This window comes from Hoplias malabaricus, chromosome 1 (assembly GCF_029633855.1).
Source record: "Hoplias malabaricus isolate fHopMal1 chromosome 1, fHopMal1.hap1, whole genome shotgun sequence".
Taxonomy (NCBI): domain Eukaryota; kingdom Metazoa; phylum Chordata; class Actinopteri; order Characiformes; family Erythrinidae; genus Hoplias; species Hoplias malabaricus.
Genome location: NC_089800.1, coordinates 33,088,021 through 33,110,031, shown reverse-complemented (window position 1 = coordinate 33,110,031; position 22,011 = coordinate 33,088,021). Strand labels below are relative to the sequence as shown.

At 42.3% G+C, this 22,011-nt stretch overlaps 1 protein-coding gene across 1 annotated transcript; it reads left to right on the top strand.

Moving 5' to 3' along the window:
* The first annotated feature begins 857 nt into the window (after positions 1-857).
* Positions 858-21,261, top strand: slc19a3a (solute carrier family 19 member 3a). Its single transcript, XM_066685197.1, has 7 exons — positions 858-1,004; positions 4,591-5,193; positions 18,421-18,439; positions 20,070-20,279; positions 20,390-20,582; positions 20,844-20,985; positions 21,127-21,261. Exons 1-7 carry the CDS (start codon positions 858-860, stop codon positions 21,259-21,261), a joined length of 1,449 nt encoding a protein of 482 aa, XP_066541294.1.
* Positions 21,262-22,011: the final 750 nt, after the last annotated feature.

The following is a 22,011-nucleotide window of genomic DNA, read 5'->3' as shown; positions in this document are numbered from 1 at the left end:
AACTCTACTTGTTGTTAATGTCAGGCTGTTTCATGCCTTGCATAGCATAATTAGATTCTAATTCAGGACTACATTAGTATGTGATGTGCACAATATTATTTCCACATATTTGTTTATTGCACTGATTTGATACTTGTGTATATCCTGTTTATTACCATTCATAGAAACCAGGGGGTTAGATTTAATCGTAAAACAGTCAAGCTAATATATGAGTGGCATGTTCATGAGAGTATGTTAATAAACTAACTGTTTGGAAAGTGACATCTACTCGTTCTTGTGGACAACATGAGGCGATTGCTAAATAACTACATCAGCCCTAGTCTACATCAGTTATGTGTTGGATTCAATCACAACACCCTCTAAAACAGGTACTGATCACTTTGATGTGGTTACCATGGACAGTAACAAAAACTGGAGAGAGACATGCTCCTACTTATTCCTACCATTAATATATTGTATAATCTTCAGTAAACTGACATGTTGTAAATTATCTGTAAATAATCTCTCTGTAAATTACCTTTGGACTGAGTTCACACTAAGACAAACCAACACACATGCGCACACACACACACACACACACACACACACAATACAGGGCATGGTTTGAGAGCAAACCTGGAAGACAGCTAAAACACCAGAGAAAAGAAGAAGGTAAACTTTAATTTCAATTTGTAGAACTTTGAGATTCCTTTCAAATGTAGAATCTGTCGTACACAACATCTATAATTATAGTAATCATTACAAATAAAAACTAAATATTTTTCAGCTTCACATTTAATAAGTACTGTCTTGCACTGAAAGGTCACTGTTCTGTCCCAAAGGATAACTATCCCCTTTTTTCCGGTATTCAAGTTATTATGGAGGTCCTGAGGCTGTGGAAGGAGAGCTGGCAATACCCCACATCTCTGCTCTGTATTTATGGGTTCTTCAGCACAGTGAAACCTTTAGAACCATTTCTCATTCCTTTTCTCACTGGACCTGACAAGAACCTCACAGTGGAACAGGTACCTTACACGTCACAACTCCCGCTGGACAGGTGTTGTTTCTAAGGCTGCACAGCTGGAACAATACTTCGATATTGAGTTAAAAGCTGACAGCTAAAATCAATGGAGCACGCTGAGTAACCATGGAGACAGGCAGACTGTAGCCATGTACAGTGGTGTTCCTGGGCCTCATTCATGAAACCTTTCTAAAAAGCATGAGTAAACTGCATGTAATTTACGAGGAAAGGGACATTCCGTCAGATACATGAACGATTTGAAACACCAGATTTTTTTAGTAGAACGTGTGTACGTTAGTGAATACCAGATGTCTTCAAATTAGGAGGCTGTATATGTTTCTTTGTATTTAACATAAAACTATCATTATCTCTGCCCATAAATTTAAAAGACTGCCTTATAAGGAGGCCCTTTCACTGATGAATCTGTAAAAAGCCTTAACTTCACAGAAAAGCAAAAGGTTCTGAGCAGAAATCTACATTTTATTGAAGTGCCTTAAAACATTTTTTTAAACGAACCATCTATTCGTTCTGTGTAAATTTGTTAGGGTAACATATAACAAGGCATTAAATGGATGATGCCATCTAAAAGCCTGGTTACACACTGCTGGTTTCAATCACCTTTCAATGTATCTTGCTCCCAGTATGATTCCAATTCTTTTACAATTTGTTTTTACTCTCTTTTGTATTTCTAACATACCTTTCCAGACGTGCTTTATGCACCCCCTCTATTCAGTTAATCTCGGTTGTCTCCTCTCTGGTCTGGAAACAAAAGGAGTTGATTGAACGGAAGGTGTCGATATGCTGTTATTTGAAACACACACACACACACACACACACACACAAGTCTGCTGTTTCACACAGAGAATTAGGAATAAAACACTTTCAGTTACACAAGCATGCATGGTCATTGCTAATTAAAAATATCTCTATTGATTATGAATCATTTTAATAAACAAATTCCATCACACACACACTTGATGCAATTCCCACAAAATTACTCAAAGAAGTACTACCATCTATTACCAATCCTCTTTTAACTATAGTAAACTCATCCCTTAGTCTGGGCCATGTACCCAAAGCTTTTAAACTAGCAGTTATTAAACCTGTGATCAAGAAACCAAATATTGATGCTTGTACACTGTCTAATTACAGGCCTATTTCTAATCTGCCGTTTATATCCAAGATCTTAGAAAAAGCCGTGGCCCAACAAATTCATATCTACATAAGAATCATATATATGAAAATTTCCAATCTGGTTTCAGGCCACATCATTCACAGGCACTGAGACAGCTCTAGTCAAGATAACAAATGAACTTCTTCTTGCCTCTGATCAAGGCCACGTTTCCCTGTTGGTGCTTCTTGACCTTAGCGCAGCTTTCAATACGATAGACCACAATATTCTCCTAAAAAGGTTAGAAAACATGGTTGTAATTACAGGGACAGCCCTATTATGGTTCAAATCCTACTTAACGCAACATTACCAATTCTTAAAAGTAAACAATTTAAATTCAAATTATTCTAAAGTAAGATTTGGAATTCTGCAAGGCTCTATTTTAGGACCATTATTATTTACATTATGCATGTTACCACTAGGCACAGTTATAAGAAACCATGACATTAACTTTCATTGTTATGCAGATGACACACATTTGTATATTTCAGCCAAGCCCGATGACAAAGAGAGATTAAAAAAAAATAGAGGACTGTGTAAAAGACGTGAAAGGCTGGATTTTGCGTAACTTCCTCCTTCTAAACAGCAACAAAACAGAGGACCTGGTTTTGGGTCCAAAGGTGGCAAGAAATAAATTATCAGATTTAATTTTAAATCTTGCTGACTTTCCAGTTAAACCTGGTTCAGCAGCAAAAAATCTTGGTGTCATAATTGGCCAAGATTAATCATTTGATCAGCACATAGGTAGTATCACTAGGACAGCTTTTTTACATCTTCACAATATTGCCAAGATTAGAAATGCCTTATCCCTGCAGGATGCAGAAACATTAGTACATGTCTATATTACTTCAAGGCTTGACTACTGTAATGCACTACTGTCAGGATGCACAAGCAGAAATTTAAGAAAACTTCAACTAGTTCAAAATGCTGCAGCCAGGGTCCTCACTAAAACTACATAATTTGAACATATCAGTCCAGTTCTATCATCACTTCATTGGCTGCCTGTTAAATTTCGCATCGATTACAAAATTCTGTTATTAACATATAAAGCCCTACATGGGCTCACTCCTGAATACCTTCAAAATACTCTTTCCTATTATGAGCCTCCACGTTTACTTACATCACAGAGTACTGGATTTTTAATAGTTCCCAGAATTCAGAAGGCCTCAGTTGAGGGAAAAGCTTTTTCTTATAAAGCACCCCAACTATGGAATGATCTTCCAGAAAATGTTCAGGACTCAGACACAGTCGCAATCTTCAAATCTTGGCAAAAAACTAATTTGTTTAGTTTATCTTTTGGTAGATGCTCCCTCATAGATAAAGGCAGCAGATCCAGGGGGTCCATGGACACAGGGAATTATAGTAAAATGAGATGCTGATGCTGTTGTCCCACCACTTCACTCAGGTTTGTTGACATTGGAGCTGAGGCATGCCAGTGTTTCAGGATACTCTCGCGTCTGTGTGTCCTTCTGGTTCTCTCCTTTTAGTTAAAGCTGTCATAGTCAGATTTGCCGGAGTCATTAGCCACACTCTGGAAATGTTCACATTTTCTGCTTTACAAACAAAGTAAAAAGTAATTCCATCCCTTTACCTTTTTCCGAGTAAACAACAGCCCACCTGTCCGGCTGGACACTGATGGATGACTGTCGAGCTCCTCCTCCAGGCTTCAGACCAGCTGCCCATGCTCCAGCAACCACCAAGTGCCTTGGAGATGCCCCCACATTGAAGTTTTCACAGACTCCTAACTATTATTTCTAGTAGATTGACCAGAGGAGGATAGGTCACCCCTTGTGAACCTTGGTTCCTCCCAAGGTTTCTTCCTTAACTGAGGGAGTTTTTCTTTGCCACTGTAGCCCTTGGCTTGCTCACCTGGGGATTTTTACATTCTATATATTTCATATCAAATCTTTGTCTTACAGGAATTCTGTGAAGCTGCTTTGTGACAACATCAGTTGTAAAAAGAGCTATACAAAATTTGATTTGATGTGGAAAAGAGACTTAGAGATTCTAAAAGATTGGCAGCCAGAAATTACTTGAATCAATCATAGACACAGGGTCAGTTTCTGCACTCTGAACACACACCGCCCCCACCACAATGAGAGCGGCTTTGACACACCCACAAGAGAAAAACTTGGGGTAATGTAAGTGACATGTCACCTGCTAGTCCCCTGAGCATTAGATCACAGAGCAACTGTGAGAGTAACGGTGGCAGAGGAGCTGCAATTATTGATTATGAGGGTGCATTGATTATAGAAGAATGTTGATTATGGGGGTGTATTGATAATGGAGGAGTATTGATTATGGGGTAGTATTGATCATGGAGTGTATTGATAATGGAAAAGTATTGATAAAGGAGGAGTATTGATGAGGTGGATTACTGATTATAGAGGTGTTCTGATAATGGACTTGCATTTCCCAGGTGACAAGTCAGGTGTTTCCCGTGTGGACATACTCGTACCTGGCCATCCTGGTGCCCGTTTTCATGCTCACAGATTGGCTGCGGTATAAGCCTGTAATCGTGTTCCAGTGCTGCGCTCTGTTTGGGACAAATGGGATGCTGCTCTGGCTCCGTGGGGTCAAGGTCATGCAGGTGATGCAGTTTGTTTATGCCATGGTGACGGCCTGTGATGTGGCATACTTTTCTTATATCTACAGCCAGGTGGCATGGCAACACTACCTGAAGGTCACTTCCTACTGTCGCAGTGTACAGCTGCTGGGCTTCACTGTGGGCTCGCTGCTGGGCCAAATCCTTGTCTCCTTCAGCCTACTCTCTTATAACAACATCCTGGTACTAACACTGGTGCTAATCTCAATTGCCATGGTGACAGCTCTGCTACTGCCAATGCCTAGGACCAGCATGTTCTTCCACCAGAGAGGGGAGAGTCCTGAGTGCGTAGAAAGACATGAGAATGCTAATGAAAACCCAGCAAACACAGAAAAAACTGAATCAGATAAAAGAGTGAACATTCCACAAGAAATAAAAGAAGATTCACAAGAAGATCATGGTAGATGCTGGAATCCAGCTTCAGGGAAACAAGGTATAAAAAATCTTTTTTAATGTAACTCCAAATATTAAATATAAACTCTGTGCCAGGAAAGTCATCCACTTTGCAAACTGCAGTAAAAGCATGAATACTAGCAGCTGCATGTTGAATAAGCTGCAGGTTTTTTAACCTTACAAATAAATACAATTATTTTTTAAGGATTTTCTTTAGTGGTAACCTAAAGATTAAATAGTAGAGGCCTTATGATGGATACTTGTGGGACACCCAAGGTCAGTGTCTTTACATATTATATAGCAGAATTAGCAATGATTAATTATTATTAATGAATTATGCTCATTGACCCACTGTAGGTTCTTGGCTCCGAATCTGAACTAAAAGTAATAATTCCATACAAGAAAGGTGCACACACAAACAAATAACCAAGAATTTGTTTTATCACACAACTGGTTTATTAATTATTAATTATCAAATAAGGAATATTGATTATACAGGGTGGGCCATTTATATGGATACACCTTAATAAAATGGGAATGGTTGGTGATATTAACTTCCTGTTTGTGGCACATTAGTATATGTGTGTTGATGATGGGTGGTGTCCATGGTGGCCATCTTGAAGTCGGCCATTTTGGATCCAACATTTGTTTTTTTCAATGGAAAGAGGGTCATGTGACACATCAAACTTATTGGGAATTTCACAAGAAAAACAATGGTGTGCTTTGTTTTAACTTTATTCTTTCAGGAGTTATTTGCAAGTTTCTCTTTGTTTACAGCCATTGACATGTCGCAGAGGTTAACACATGAGGAGCGGATAGAAATTGTGTTGATGTCTGATGAATGCAGTAACCAGGTCATTGCATACAGTTAACAAACTGCTTGCCCAGTTTCGTGAAACTGGTTCAGTGTTGGATTTGCCAAAATGTGGACGCATGAAAACTGTCACTGGAGAGTGGCATCAGTCGAACATCCATTTGGCGGATATTAGCTACTCACAAATGGCACCCTTACAAATTCCAGCTGCTGCAGCATCTCAAAGAGGATGACCCAGATCGCCACACTGAATTTGCAGAATGGGCAAAACAAATATTGGAACAGGACCCTCAGTTTACACAGAAGATTTTGTTCAGTGATGAGGCAAACTTTTATGTGAATGGTGAAGTTAACAAACAAAACCACCACTATTGGTCTGACACTAACCCACATTGCATAGATCCCTCCAAGACTGTTGGAACAAAATAATTGATGGTATGGTGTGGTATATGGGGTACAAAGATAGTGGGGCCATTCTTCGTCAATGGAAACCTCAAGGACACTGGATATGTGAAATTGCTACATGATGAAGTGTTTCCCTCTTTATGCACTGAAGCTAGCATGTTCCCTGAGTTTTTCCAGCAAGATGGTGCACCCCCACATTATGAGTGTCAGGTCCGGGCATTCCTAGATGAACAGTTTACTGGAAAGTGGATTGGTGGTCGTGGGCCAGTTGAATGGCCCCCAAGGTCTCCCAATCTGACCCCCTTAGACTTTTATCTTTGGGGTCATCTAAAGGCAATTGTCTATGCTGTGAAGACACGAGATGTGCAGCACCCGAAACTACGGATACTGGAAGCCTGTGCTAGCATTTCTCCTGCGGTGTTGCTATCAGTGTGTGAAGAGTGGGAGAAGAGGGTTGCATTGACAATCCAAAATAATGGGCAGCACTTTGAACACATTTCATAAGTGGTCAGAAACTTGTAAATAAGTCAAGAAAGAAGGCAGTTAAAACCAAGCACACCATTGTTTTTCTTGTGAAATTCCCAATAAGTTTGATGTGTCACATGACCCTCTTCCCATTGAAAAAACAAAAGTTAGATCCAAAATGGCCAACTTCAAAATGGCCACCATGGTTACCACCCATCTTGAAAAGTTTTCCCCCTCCCATATATTAATGTGCCACAAACAGGAAGTTAATATCACCAACAATTCCCATTTTATTAAGGTGTATCCATATAAATGGCCCACCCTGTACATTCATATAACAAAATGGATTACAGAGATACATGAGGGAGCAGGGAGATTAATATATGAGGGAATTTCTCTATGATAATTACCCTAAATTCTAAAAAGGCTATAGTTTATCCCAGCAAAGCATACAACCCCACTCCTGAGCTATGAAAGAAATGAAACGATGTTACCTTACGTATCCCTGGAGATGTCACAGACACGTGGTGGACACAGACACTTCCTGGAGCACTACAGACGCAGGCCTTGTAGCTGATGGTGCTCTGAAGGTCTCTGTGTGAATTCTGTGTCATCGCTGATCTGCCTCCTGGTGAGAGACATGTCCATGCAGGTCTTTACTTGGCCTTTTGCTCAGAAGATCATTCTGAAGGAGTATGTGGCCTTCTTTTCTGTCGCTGATCCTGAAGCTCTTGTCACAACTTTGGGGGTCAGATGTCTCCTTCATGCTCTGGGAGTGGCATTGAGCTTTGCTGGAGTTAAACTATAGCTTTTCTTTATCATATATTTATACTAGAAATAAAAATAAAATAAAGCTTCTGGTGGGAAGTTCTGGGTTTGTTCTATCTGGACCCTGCTTGAGGAGCCCAAGACAGTTTAAGAGAGAGCCATAAGAGAGCCTGATGCCTGATGAGAGCTGAAGAGCTCTAGAGAGAGCCTACCCTAGTTGAGAAGCATTGACCGCTGGAAGCAAGACAGAAAAGTTCTTTTTCATTTCTTCTTTTTCTGCATTCCCTTTTTTCTTCTCTGAGTGAGTTTTTTCGCACCATTTAAAAAAAATAGATTCCACCTGTTTTGATTGTCTAAATGGAGTTCGTTTGACACAGTTGTACCCATATGCAACTTGTTCGCCAGGTAAACTTAGGAATTAAGAAATTCATTCATTATCTGTAACCACTTATCCAATTCAGGGTTGCAGTGGGTCCAGAGCCTACCCGGAATCATTGGGCACAAGGTGGGAATACACCCTGGAGGGGGCGCCAGTCCTTCACAGGGCAACACAGACACACACACGTTCACTCACACCTACGGACACTTTTGAGTCGCCAATCCACCTACCAACGTGTGTTTTTGGACTGTGGGAGGAAACCGGAGCACCCGGAGGAAACCCACATGGATGCGGGGAGAACACACCAACTCCTCACAGACAACCGGAGCGGGAATCGAACCCACAACCTCCAGGCCCCTGGAGCTGTGTGACTGCGACACTACCTGCTGCGCCACCGTGCTGCCCAAATTAAGGAATTATTTAAAAATAAATACTAGATGATCTACCAAGAACATTTTGTTGGTTTTTTGTTGGTTTTGTTGGTTTTTTGTTGGTTTGAAGAATTACAATTACTTATTTATGCAACGTAGCCTGAGTAAACCACGTGAACCTCAGTTTGACTGTGTACAGCTATATGGAGTTTTATAAACACACTAATACCACAAAATGCCACCACAAAGACACATACTCAGGCAAAATAATACAAATTCAGCAGTCCTCCTCTCTCTGTGAGATATAATGCATGTGTAAATGTTGCGTTGTGCGCCATGCTGCCGAGCTTGTGTACTAATCAATGCCAAGCCAAGGCTCTGGCTAATGCATATGGTGTCACGCAAAACACACCCCCAGAAACACAAATGCAAACGGAGTGTGTTTCTGTCTTTTCTCGTATTATTCAGCGACGGCTGATGTTCTTTGGTTCCAGCTGGGAACTAATTTTTCTGGTTCGAGCACCAGTTTATGTCAGTGGAAACACGCCGAATGGTTCCACATTTAGTTCAAGAACTGGAATGTGTAATATGGCTATTCTTCTATGTGGTCTGGCATAAAAAAGGGAGCAGAAGCAAAGAGATTCCAGAATCAAAAGACCTTGCTGGAAAAAAAAGCTAAGACTGGCAAAATGCAAACAAAATCAGTATCAAATAATGAGGTATTTTGTTTTCCTGTTTTGCATATACAATATATACTTTCTTTTCTTGATTCTAGGAATTTTGCTTGCAGATTTTCTTTCTCTCTAATTCTTCTTCCTCTCTTTTTCTCCATTATTTCTACTCTTTAATGTTTTTCTTCTCTTAAATACTTCTATCTACTCAATTTTTTCTTCCACTTCTGAAAATACTTGAATGTCAGTGTCAGGAACACAGAGTCAGACTGACGGAAGCGGACATACTTGCTAAAACACAATAAACATTTATTTAAATGAAAGATAACAAAAAAGAGAGACTTTGACAGAAAGACAAAAAACAGGGAGCTAACAGAGACGTGGACAAAGGGAGCTAAGCAGACTAAACTTGGACACAGGGTTAAACAGATAAAAGACACAAACAGACGTGAGACAAGAAAGATACAAAGACCGACTTGGAGGGCATGAAAAACAGACAAGAAATACAGGAACTAACAAACCAAAGGAGCAAACTGAAGGTGGAAACAACGGAGACAGACTTGACAACAGAGGAAACAAAACGACAATGGTGAAAGAGCAGAGACAGAAAGACTAGACTGAGCAAACGACAACAGGAAACGATGAAGACAAACAGACTGGACTGAGCAACATGACACGGCAACAATGGAAGCGAAACAAATGACCGACAAGAGGAAGTGAGACAAGGGAACTTAAATACATAACACAGACAAGACTTACCTGGAACAGATAACGAGGGGTACGGATTTCAAATGACACTGACGAAGACACTGACGAGGAGGAAGAAAGGTGGGACATGGACAATAACAAACAGAGCCCTGTGCTAAGAGAGCACATGGCAGGTAAAACAGACACGACAGGAAAAGGGGGTGACAGATGCCCCCTCCTGAATGTGCAACTCCCAGGGCGCGAACACCTAGACCTGCCAGGAGCTGGAGCAGGTGAGAGCATGGAAAACAAGACAGAACAAGACCAGACAACTAACCAAAGGGTGACAGGACTCAGGACAAGACAGGAACAGACACAGGAACTGGGGACACGACATGATCGGATACAGAAGACTGGACTCGGGACAGGACAGGAGACTGACAAAGGGGAGTGACAGGAGAGCAGACAGGGGACTGAACAGGTCACTGATAAAAGGGAAAAGGAGATGGGACACGGGACTGCAAAAGACTAGACAGGACGGGAGTGGAAACACAAGACTTGACAGGAGACTGGGGTTGCACATTGGACGGGAATTGAGACAGAACAGACGTATGAAACTGAGACAAGACTTGGGACTGGAATGGAGACAGGACAGGTGACGGGACTGAGGCCAGTTACTGGGACTGGACAGGTGACGGAACGGGGAACTGGGAATGGACAGGGGACTGGACTTGAGACAAAGCAGGAGAGGAGACAGGAGACAAGACACTGGGTAGAAAGGGGGACTGGACAGGACTTGGCAGGGGAACTGGGACTAGGATGTTTACAGGGACTGACACGAACACAGTGACAGGGACAGAGACAAAGGCAGACACAGGTACAGGGACGAGGACAGAGACAGGAACCAGGACATGGATGGACAGAGGAATCAAAACAGGGGAGTGCCCAGGACTGGCAAATGTCTGTGGGGCTGTCCGAGAAGCCAGCCTGGTCACAACTCAGAACAGAAGCGGCAGATGCCGCCTTCGCAGGAACAGAAGTGGCAGATGCTGCCTTCTCTGGAACAGGAGCGGCGGATGCTGCCTCCTCAGGAACAGGAGAGGCTAAGGAAGCCGCCACTACCGGAACAGGAGCGGCGGGGTTCGCCGCCATCACAGGAACAGGAGCAGCGGGGTTCACCGCCATCAAAGGAACAGGAGCAGCTGAGGAAGCTGCCATCACAGGAACAGGAGCGGCCTTGTTGGCCGCCATCTCAGGGACAGGAGCGGCCGGATTGGCCGGCTTCACAGGGACCGGAGCGGCTGGGTTCGCTGCCTTCACAAGGACAGGAGCGGCTGTGGAATCCGCCTTCACAAGGATAGGAGCGGCTGTGGAAGCCGCCTTCACAGGGACCAGAGCAGCTGGGTTCGCTGCCTTCACAAGGACAGGAGCGGCTGTGGAAGCCGCCTTCACAAGGACAGGAGCGGCTGTGGAAGCCGCCTTCACAAGGACAGGAGCGGCTGTGGAAGCCGCCTTTGCAGGGACAGGAGCAGCTGTGGAAGCCTCTTTCATGGGGACAGGAGCGGTTGTGGAAGCTGCCTTTGCAGAGATAGAAGCAGATGTGGAAGCTGCCTTTGCAGGGACAGGAGCGGCTGTGGAAGCCGCCTTTGCAGGGACAGGAGCAGCTGTGGAAGCCGCCTTTGCAGGGACAGGAGTGGCTGGGTTCGCATTTTTCACAAGAACAGAAGCGGCTGGAGGTGCTGCAGCCACTGGAGCAGCGCAGCAGCAGTAAGTAGTCCTACAATGACGTTCACAGAGGCAGGGGATCCTGCAGCAACGTCCACCCAGGCAGGATGCCCTGCAACAACGTCCACGGAGGCAGGGGCTTGTGCTGCTCGCAGGGCACGTGCTGGAGCTGTAGAGGGTTTAGGGGGGCTGATTTGCGCACTCTTGGGGAATTTGTTCAACCATGGATCTCCCATAGGTGCGTCCCTGTTAACCTCACCTCCCTTGTCTTCAGGATGGAGGCTAACAGCCCCTACCCTTAACCCCCCCACCCCCCCCACCCCCACAAAATAAATTTGCTCTACAGTGCCTGACTCGTTCATCAACTGGATTATAGACGCTTGGACTTTTTTTAGCCTCAAAAATTGCCGTCTGTGCTAGCTGCGTCCTTTAACGGCTCGGCCATTCTATCAGGAAAGACAACAAACAGGGAGCTAACAGATACATGGACAAAGGGAGCTAAGCAGACTAAACTTGGACACAGGGTTAAACAGAGAAAAGACACAAACAGACATGAGATGAGAAAGATACAAAGAGTGACTTGGAGGGCATGAATAACAGACAAGACAGACAGACAGGAACTAACAAACCAAAGGAGGAACAGCAAACTGAAGGTGGAAACAACTGAGACAGACTTGACAACAGAGGAAACAAAACAACAATGGTGAAACAGCAGAGACAGATAGACTAGACTGAGCAAACGACAACAGGAAATGACAAAGACAGACAGACCGTACTGAGCAACATGACACAACAACAATGGAAGCGAAACAAATAACTGACAAGAGGAAGTGAGACAAGGGAACTTAAGTACAATGATGAGGAGGAGGAAGAAAGGCGGGACATGGGCGGAGACATGGACAATAACAAATAGAGCCATGTGCTAAGAGAGCACATGGTGGGGAAAACAGACACGACAGGACAAGGGCATGACAGCCAGGGGTTTAAACCGGCATGATGGCTAATGTTTTAGAGGTGTGTTAAAGGCCTGATTGCTCCTGAGGGCAGAGACTTCACCCCTAGTTTGTTTGTTTATTTTTTTTAATATTTTTTGTTTATTCGCCTGTCAGTTTCCATAGCCACAGGGGACATTGACTATACTGCAGGCCAAGACCATGACTGTAGTGCTACTGACAGTCCTACACATGTTGGTGGCCCATCTGACTTTCCACTGACTTACACTTACAATCTCAGGACTAGAGTTCATCCCAGAGTTACCACTGAGTGGGGTTCTAACAGATGGACAAATAACTATCACACTCAGAGATTAAACCATGTATACAGAATTGTTTTGGGATGTTGAAGGACATACATTTTGTTCTGTACTGGAAAAGAGTAAGAAAAGAAAACACAAACTTCCTGATATGGACAGTACCAGTATGTTAGAAAAATGTTTAAGGTTGATACGTTAAAATGTTCTGTGTTGCGTAGTGTTTACAAACAAAAATACAAAGCGGGTGATGGACAAATGTGTTTAATTTGCATATATGCCTTTGTTTTTGTTTTATATGAATGTATCTGATGAGACAAAAAGATGGCGTCGTGATCACACCGCGAGGCTCAGCGTCTTGCCAGTTTTAGTAATATTATACTTATTTACTTAGCTATCTCCAGTTTTCTTGTGCAAATAACTCTTGTGAACTACAGCTACGACAGACAGACAATTTTTGAAATTAACATTCACTGCACAAACACTGGATTCACGCATCGGTTTGACTTCAACCAGCTTCCATCAGAGATGATCCGAACACCAGAACCAAGCGAGTCAATCTTGCTGACCGGAAGGACCCGACGCCGGTGACGCCAGCGTAAACAAAGATTGGGTAAGCGCGGTGGCTTACGTGCTAAGCTAAGGCTAAACCCACACTGGCCGGCATTAACTAGCATTTTTCTTGCGAATGCTCGCTCACTGCCGGGGAAGCTGGATGAGTTAAAAATCTGGACCCTCACACAGAGCTGGCTCAGGGACTGTAATTTAATATTCTTCACGGAAACGTGGCGGAGGAAACTGTATCTACGTAAACAAAGCGTGGTGCTGTCGTGGGAAACAATTTTATTACTTTGTGTTTGTTGACAAATATCCTTAAATGATGATTAGTTAAATTAGCATTTATAACTACATACTCATTGTGTGAAATCTTGTACCTTATATGCATTTATATGAATGACTAACCAGCATTGACATTATGTATTACACATGTAGTTAAACATTTTGCTTGATCCTGCACTACTAACTTATATGATAATTACTCTTAAAAGACATATTATAAGCTAACTCTATGGCATGATAACTCACGTGATATTTACACATTCTTAATTCTTAACGTCTAACTTTGAACAGATGTGCACTCCAGGCTTTTAACACACTGACATCAATCATAGTGTTGGTCACGGAGGGCTGATGTGTAGGTGCATGTTGTGACCTTGAAGTGCATTTCTGACTCCCTAAATTTTAGTCTCTCGGGAGAGGAGTGCTGGGAAGAGAGGCCCATTGTCAGCCTGGCCGGATAACGAATGTCTTCAAGGTCACAACATGCACCTGAATCTTGCACGTGAAGAGCTGAGTACTAACACGTGAAATTATGCATATTAATATATGCTAATCAGCCAGAAAACGCCTCACCGGCAGGGTTTACGTCATTTGGGGTATAACTGTTGGAGTCAGATCTTGAGAGGTCAGAGCTTTACTTGGGAGGGGTAACACACTGTTCTCAATGTATTGGTTCTCCTGGATCCAGTATTGGTAAATAAATACTTTGATTTGCTTTGAACTTCACTCGACTGGTGTCTGCGACTCTTCTGTAACGAACATGCCTCCCCGAAGAGGGAGGGTGTATTTTGGACCTTTTTGATATTTTCTAAATTTTAAATACTTTGAGAATGGTCCAAAAAAACATTTTTTATCTTCAGTGCATGGACTCTGTGAGTTCAGCTGTATTGTTGCTGCCGTAGTCTATGTGCCTCCTGACGCTAACGCTAACTCGGCTTTGGAGTGTCTCTGTGCTTCTATTACCAAACTGCAAAATACACAACCGGACGGAGCTTTTATTGCATCAGGAGATTTCAACCACTCTGATTTAAAATCTGGACTACCAATTTTTTTTCCGGAATGTCTCCTGCACCACAAGGGGACAAAAAACTTTGGACAAAGTTTATACAAATATGGCAGATGCATACAAAACAACATCCCTCCTCCATCTCCGACTTTCTTTGTTCCTGCTTCCCAAATAGACTCCAGTCATGCAGAGGATTAAGCCTTCAACCAGAACTGTAAAGATCTGGATGGATGGGACTGACTCCTTCCTTCAGCAACAGTTCCAAAACACCGACTGGAGTGAGTATGCTGCCTGAGCCACTACAGGCTCACACATACACTTGGACACCTACACTAACTCTGTCCTGAAACGCATCAACAACTGTGTGGACAGAGTGACATCACAAATAATAACATTCCCAATATCCGAAGCCCTGGATGAACAGAGAGGTTCGCACTCTGCTCAAAGCCATGATGATGATGCCTTCAGATCAGGAGACTGGGAAGCATACAGCTTGGCCAGAGCTAACCTGAGGAGAGGAATAGCTATAGCCAAGCAGTGCTACAAACGCCGGATTGAGGAGCACTTTACCTCCTCTGACCCTTGGCATATGTGGCAAGGAATACACACCCTGACTGAATATAAACCAGCTAGCACTGTTCCATTTACCAACAGTGCTTCACTCCCTGATAAGCTGAACAACTTATACGCTCGAATTGACCAGGGCAACAAGATATCTTCACCAGATCCTTCAACGATCCTCCACCAGACAACAACCCACTTGTACTTTCCACTTCAGACGTCAGTTGCATGCTGAGCAAAGTAATGCACGAAAGGCAGCTGGCCCTGATCGTGTACCTGGCTGTGTAACTCGCGGGTGTCTTCACTCACATCTTTAATGTTTCGCTTGCCCAGGCAGCTGTACCATCCATCTTTAAGTCTGCCACCATTGTGCCAGTGCCTAAGCCCTCTACTGCTTCAGACTTAAATGACTTTCGACCTGTTGCACTCACCCCAATAATTTCCAAGTGCTTTGAAAGACTAGTTCTTTCTCACCTGAATTCCTGCCTGTCTGCTATGCTGGACCCACACCAGTTTGCTTATTGTAGCAACAGATCCATTGAGGACGCTATCTCAACACGGACGCTAGCTACACACTGCACTAACCCACCTGGACTGTCAGAACTCATATGTGAGAATCAGTGGCGGATGCTGGTCTTTCAAGGAGGGGAAGCTCAATTTCGGCCTACATCATAAAATGTGTGGGTTTATTTATACGTAAATTCTACCCTCCGTTTCTTTTCAAGAAAATGATCTGTGACCCTGTCGTATCAATAAGGTGTCTTTTCCAGGGACTTGACTAGTGTCCTCTCAATGGCCAGCAGAGCTAGGCTGCTTAAACGACCCTGGCCCATGTGAAGTGTGTCCGCCTGTGAGTGATCTGTGACAGTGGTGGGGCTCAGCAGCACCCGCTGGACAGAAACTGCCATAGAATCAGAAAGAGTGATAGAAATCAGTCTCCAAACACAAGCAGCTACAAAAAACCCTGCCAGAAATAGAAGCTCCATTTGTCGCTAGTCGTTTTTAACAAAGAAAATGCCACTAAGAGGAGTAAAGAAAGTCTCCGGTTCAACTCAGAACATAATGAAAATGTAATGCTCCCACGAATCTTTACACCAAAGGATCGCTGATTCACTCATTTCGCTGTCAATCAAAAAGGGATTCAGCCTCAGACAGATCATCCAATCATCATGCAGAAGCTGTGAGGCTGCGGGAGTGATTGAGAGGAAAGCCGCATCTTTACCAGTGATAAGAAGCTGATTCTGAACAAAAGTTGAGCGCGTTGTAGTGCATATGTATTCAGTGACATGTACACACAACAGTATATATTTGATCACTTATTTTTTATATTTTAGGGGAAGCTGAGCTTCCCTTGCAGTCTTAGAGCAATCGCCACTGGTGAGAATGCTGTTCATCGATTTTAGTTATGCATTCAACACAGTGATTCCATCTATGCTGGTATCCAAACTCAACCATCTGGGCATCAGCACATCACTCTGCCACTGGATTTTAGACTTCCTGTCTAACAGACCCCAATATGTTAAATTAGGCAACCTTCATTCATCAACCATCACCTTGAACCCTGGCGTTCCACAAGGCTGTGTTTTGAGCCCAATTCTGTACTCTCTCTTCACTCATGACTGTGTACCTGCCTATGGTTCAAACACCATAGACAAATTCGCAGATGACACCACGGTGATTGGCTTGATTACAGTCAATAATGAAACGGCCTACCGGGATGAAGTACAGCATCTGTCTTTATGGTGCCACAACAATAACCTGGTACTAAACAAGCTCAAGACAAAGGAGATCATCATGGACTTCAGACGGACTAGGAACCAATCTCACACCCCCATTTACATCAACAGAACTGCAGTGGATCAGGTGTCCAGTTTCAAGTTCCTTGGTCTCCACATTTCCAGTGATCTCACCTGGTCCTTGAACTCCTCCGTCCTCATCAAATAGGCACAGCAACACCTCTATTTTATTCTGAGTCTGAAGAAAGGTCACTTGTCTCCCAGGATACTGGTGAACTTTTACTCCTGTACCATTGAGAGCATACTTACCAACTGCATCTCTGTATGGTACTGCAGTTGCTGTGTTGCAGACCGCAAAGCTCTCCAGCGGGTGGCAAGAAATATCGTCAAGGATGTCACCCACCCAAATCATAGACTTTTCAGCCTTTTACCATCTGGCAGACGTTACAGGAGCCTACGTTCCTGCGCTTCATAAAAGATTTTTTCCTGAGGCTGTTATCCTGATGAACATTATTCAGACACTTTAAATAAACATTGCACAATCATTTCACTGCACCTTCTGTAAAGTTGTATTTCATAGACATGGGTGGCACGGTGGCGCAGCAGGTAGTGTCGCAGTCACACAGCTCCAGGGGCCTGGAGGTTGTGGGTTCGATTCCCGCTCCGGGTGACTGTCTGTGAGGAGTTGGCGTCTTCTCCCTGTGTCCGCGTGGGTTTCCTCCGGGTGCTCCGGTTTCCTCCCACAGTCCAAAAACACATGTGGATTGGCGACTTAAAAGTGTGTGTGTGTGTGTGTTGCCCTGTGAAGGACTGGCACCCCCTCCAGGGTGTATTCCCGCCTTGCGCCCAATGATTCCAGGTAGGCTCTGGACCCACCACAACCCTGAACTGGATAAGCGGTTACAGATAATGAATGAATGAATATGTATATGTGGTTACAACTTCCATATCACATATAATCACAATGTTATATCACAACTGCAAATAATGTTATATATTGCACTTGGCCCTGTACTTGTACTCTGCACAATGACTATAAAGTTGAATCTAATCTATCTTGTGCTTCTATTTCTTGTGCCTGTACTACGCCCAACTGAATTGCCATGTTTGGTTGCTAATGTGTTGACCTTTTAAAAAGCTTGTTGGCCAGGGTCAGACTTCTTTCTGTTGGGAGTGAATTTGTAACAGTGGTTATACATGTAATGTATTACTGCACATGCACGCTGGAGTGGTAGTTCTCTGTGTGGAACGGTGAGCTAGCTGTAGCATGGCCTCCGGTCTGATGTGCCTATCCTAAGTTATCCAGACAGTAATTGTGAGATTCAATGGTGACTTTCCCTGCTAGCTCCTCTACCACGTTTCTCGACCATTACAAACTCAGGAAAGAAATTAACGCTAAAATATACAAGAGGTTTTATCCGCCTAAGCAAAGTTAAATTCTATTCATTTGGAACTGGACACTCAGACCACACGGACGTCACGTGCATTCCCCAGGTCCTGTAGCCAATCAGCTACCTCTCAAGTGGGCGTAACAGTTGGAAAGAAAACAGTTGGACAGTCAGAAAGGAAGAGAGTCGAAAAAGGAACAGAGAGGTCAACGGAGGATCCGTCAGGATCAAACGTAAAGAAAAGGGAGCGAGAACAAGGGAGAAAAAAAGAAAAGAGTGCTGACTCCCGCTCATTCTGAGGAAAGATTCGGAGAACAAGGACCCATCTTAGAACTGGACAGAGGACACTCTGATCAGGTCTAGCACTGAGTCACCATCAGATATTTAAACGTTTTAGAAATAACTCTGTTATTTCTTCAACTTGTGTGTTGTTTGTTGTTTTGTTTTCTTTTATTGCCCAGTCAATATGTTTTTACTTATGGCTGATCAAAGCATGTGAAACTTATTTTTGGCCAGAATAAGGAATCACCCCTGAAATTAGTAAATAGTTAATATAGGAATTTACAGACTTCAGACATCCATTCTGAAATTGATAGAAGAGGTACTTTCAGACGCGCTCTCTTCAGGAGAACTCCCAGCCAGAACAGCAGACATAAGTTCTCCCAAAAAAAAAAGAATCCCAGCTACGTCACTCCTGCTCAGGAGAAAGCTGTGGAAGCGATCCCTTGTCATCGCTGAGGGACCACTCCCTCCTCCAGATGCATCAGCACCCGCTGTGATATGGGACACCGCCAAGTCATAAGGAACCGACTTCAATGGAAACTTGATCCACTTGATCGATCCATTGGTTAGCAAGAACTACGTCACAGTAAGGCTCAGATATCAGTTTCCCTTGGTAAACTTACACTTTATTCACTAGATAATTCATTAGAGTAGATCACATTAGTCACACAAGCCATATAGCCTAGCCACCGATAAGACTCATAAGAAGGGTTTCATCTGCATTGATCCCCGTTTGTGAGTTTATAATAATTGTGCTATGTCTATCAAATGAATATTGTTTCTTTCCAATAAAGTGTTCTTTGATTTGAAGTAATATTGTTGTAATGGCCCATCATTGAAGATTCGGAAGATCCTGAAAACCCACATTCTAGTGGGGAATGGTATATATTCATTCATTCATTCATTATCTGTAACCGCTTATCCAGTTCAGGGTTGCCGTGGGTCCAGAGCCTACCTGGAATCATTGGGCGTGGAATCGTATATAAATTTATGATAAATTATTAACATTATTATTATCTACAATTAGTAATAATAAGAAGAATCCATAATTAATAACCACAATTAAGCAGAAATAATCCAAATCCAATGCTACAATTATTTACAACGTTTTTGCAGGATAAAAAGTTCTGAAGAATGAATCTTCCTACACTAGTGTAGGTAATTTAAGATTACGTAGAACAAACTCATTATATTTAATAAATATGAAATAGAACAAAATATAACGATTATATGCTAACACAAAGCAACAATTAAAATTTCATTTTAGTCACATATAATTTCATTTTTACTTGTCCAACTGGAATTATTTTTACACCGTAAAAATCTGGAAAACATGAGAAAATTGAATCTGTTCATAATTCTGTGAGAATTAATGAAAGTTTGATTCTGTGGATTCAAGAGCCATTTCACTAAGTGAAAAAAGGAGGTGACCCACATTTCTGGAGAATAATTGTCCTGTATTGTGTAATAATGTGCTATACTGTGTAATAATTCACTATACTGTGTAATAATGTGCTGTATTGTGTAATACAAAAATATTTTTTTAATAATAGGATGTTGTTTGACTCTGAGGGAGTTGTGGAGAGATGTCGTGCAGTGTTACTCCAGGAAGGGGATGGTGCTGTGGTCCTTGTGGTGGATGTTATCAACATGTGGCTACAATCAAACTGTGAACTATGTCCAAGTTCTGTGGGATCACACAGAACCATCCAATAACTTCAGCCTCTTCAATGGTGCCACAGAGGCCCTTTCCAACCTGTTCGGTCAGCACCACACTCAACTCTAACCCTGTTCAAACTGTTCAGTCAGAACCACACTCAGCCCTAACCCTGTTCAAACAGTTCAATCACATTTATTGTGTTGTGTTGTGTAGGGGCGGGAGCAGCATACTCTGTGGGCTGTGTAGACCTGGACTGGAGCTTATGCGGAGAAATGGCACTCGGGGTCCTCTCGGCTTCAGGGGGTACTGCCCTGTTCGCAATGGTATTTTCTGGAAATATCTGGGTGTGTTACACAGGATACGTTGTCTTCAAGAGTCTCTACATGCTCCTCATCACCATCACCATGTAGGTTATTCTACAACACACACACACACACACACACACACACACACACACAAACACACACCCTTGGGATAAAAAATGTGTGAACAGATGTGGACCCCTGAACAGAGAGTTACTGATCTGTCCACACTGACTTAATACAGCCCACGGGGATCCCTGAGAACCTGCCCTGAACCCACATTCTACTCCGTGGTCTGCTGGGGTTCCAACGTGTCAGCCTCTCTGAATGACTAATGAAGGGATTGTTGTGGTTGTTTCTATTAGGTTCCAGATAGCTGCAGGACTGTCTACGGAACGTTATGCTCTGGTGTTCGGGGCCAACACTTTCGGAGCTCTGGTTCTGCAGACGGTTCTGACCTCAGTGGTGGTGGACAGTGGAGGACTGGGTTTAGACATTGTCCCCCAGGTCAGTTACAGTAAATATTAACACTTTATAAGTATTAATATTTAGTTCATTAATAACAACTTTTTCTTCTAAAATGAATGATTGATTGAATTAATAATTTACTAATGCTCAACATGAATTTTTTGTTTGTTTTTGTTTCAGTTTATTATTTATGGGTCATATTTCTCAGTTATTGCTTTGTTGTTTATCCTGAGAGGACTCTACATGTTCTACCAGAGAACCAAGGAGAATCACAGAGAAGCAAAGAGAACTGATGAGAATCAAGGACAGCCATAGAGAACCCCAACAACACAAATCTATAAAGAACTGGGAAACATCACAAAGAAAAAATCAAGCACAACAGAGAACCAGAGAGAACCACACAGAGCTACACAGAACCATTTAGAACCAGAGAAGCAGCAGAGAACAACAGGAAATCAGACAATATGTCATTAGGAGATTCTGGTTCTGGAGCCATGTTTATTACAGGGTTCCTGTGGGTCTTAAAATGTTTTAAATTAAAATCTGTGTAATTAATTTTAATTACCGATGAAAAATTGAGGGAAACCCTCATTTACAATGTAGCATAGCATTACAAACATACAACAAAGGGATTGAAAAAAAAGTTTAATGAATATGGGAACTTAAAATAAATAATAAATAATGTAACCAAAGAAACAAAATAAAGTAAAAAATCATAAGAGTACAAGTCACATATAAATAAACTAAAAACCAAGCATAAGACAAAATAAACAAGATAAATATAGAAATTAAACTCAAAATAACAATCTGATAAATTAGAGTAAAATTCAAATGAGTAAACAAGAGAGGAACATACAAACTTAAGGCAAACAGCAGTAAAAAAAAAACTGAATAGCTAAAATTAGTAAGAGAAATAATAATATTAATAATAATAAGAATAGGAATAAGACAAAAATAAAAAAAATAAATATATAAGATAAATATAAAAATTTAATTAAAAATAAAAATCTGATAAGGTTAAAACTCATAAACGAATAAAAAGAGGAACATAAAAACTTAACAGTT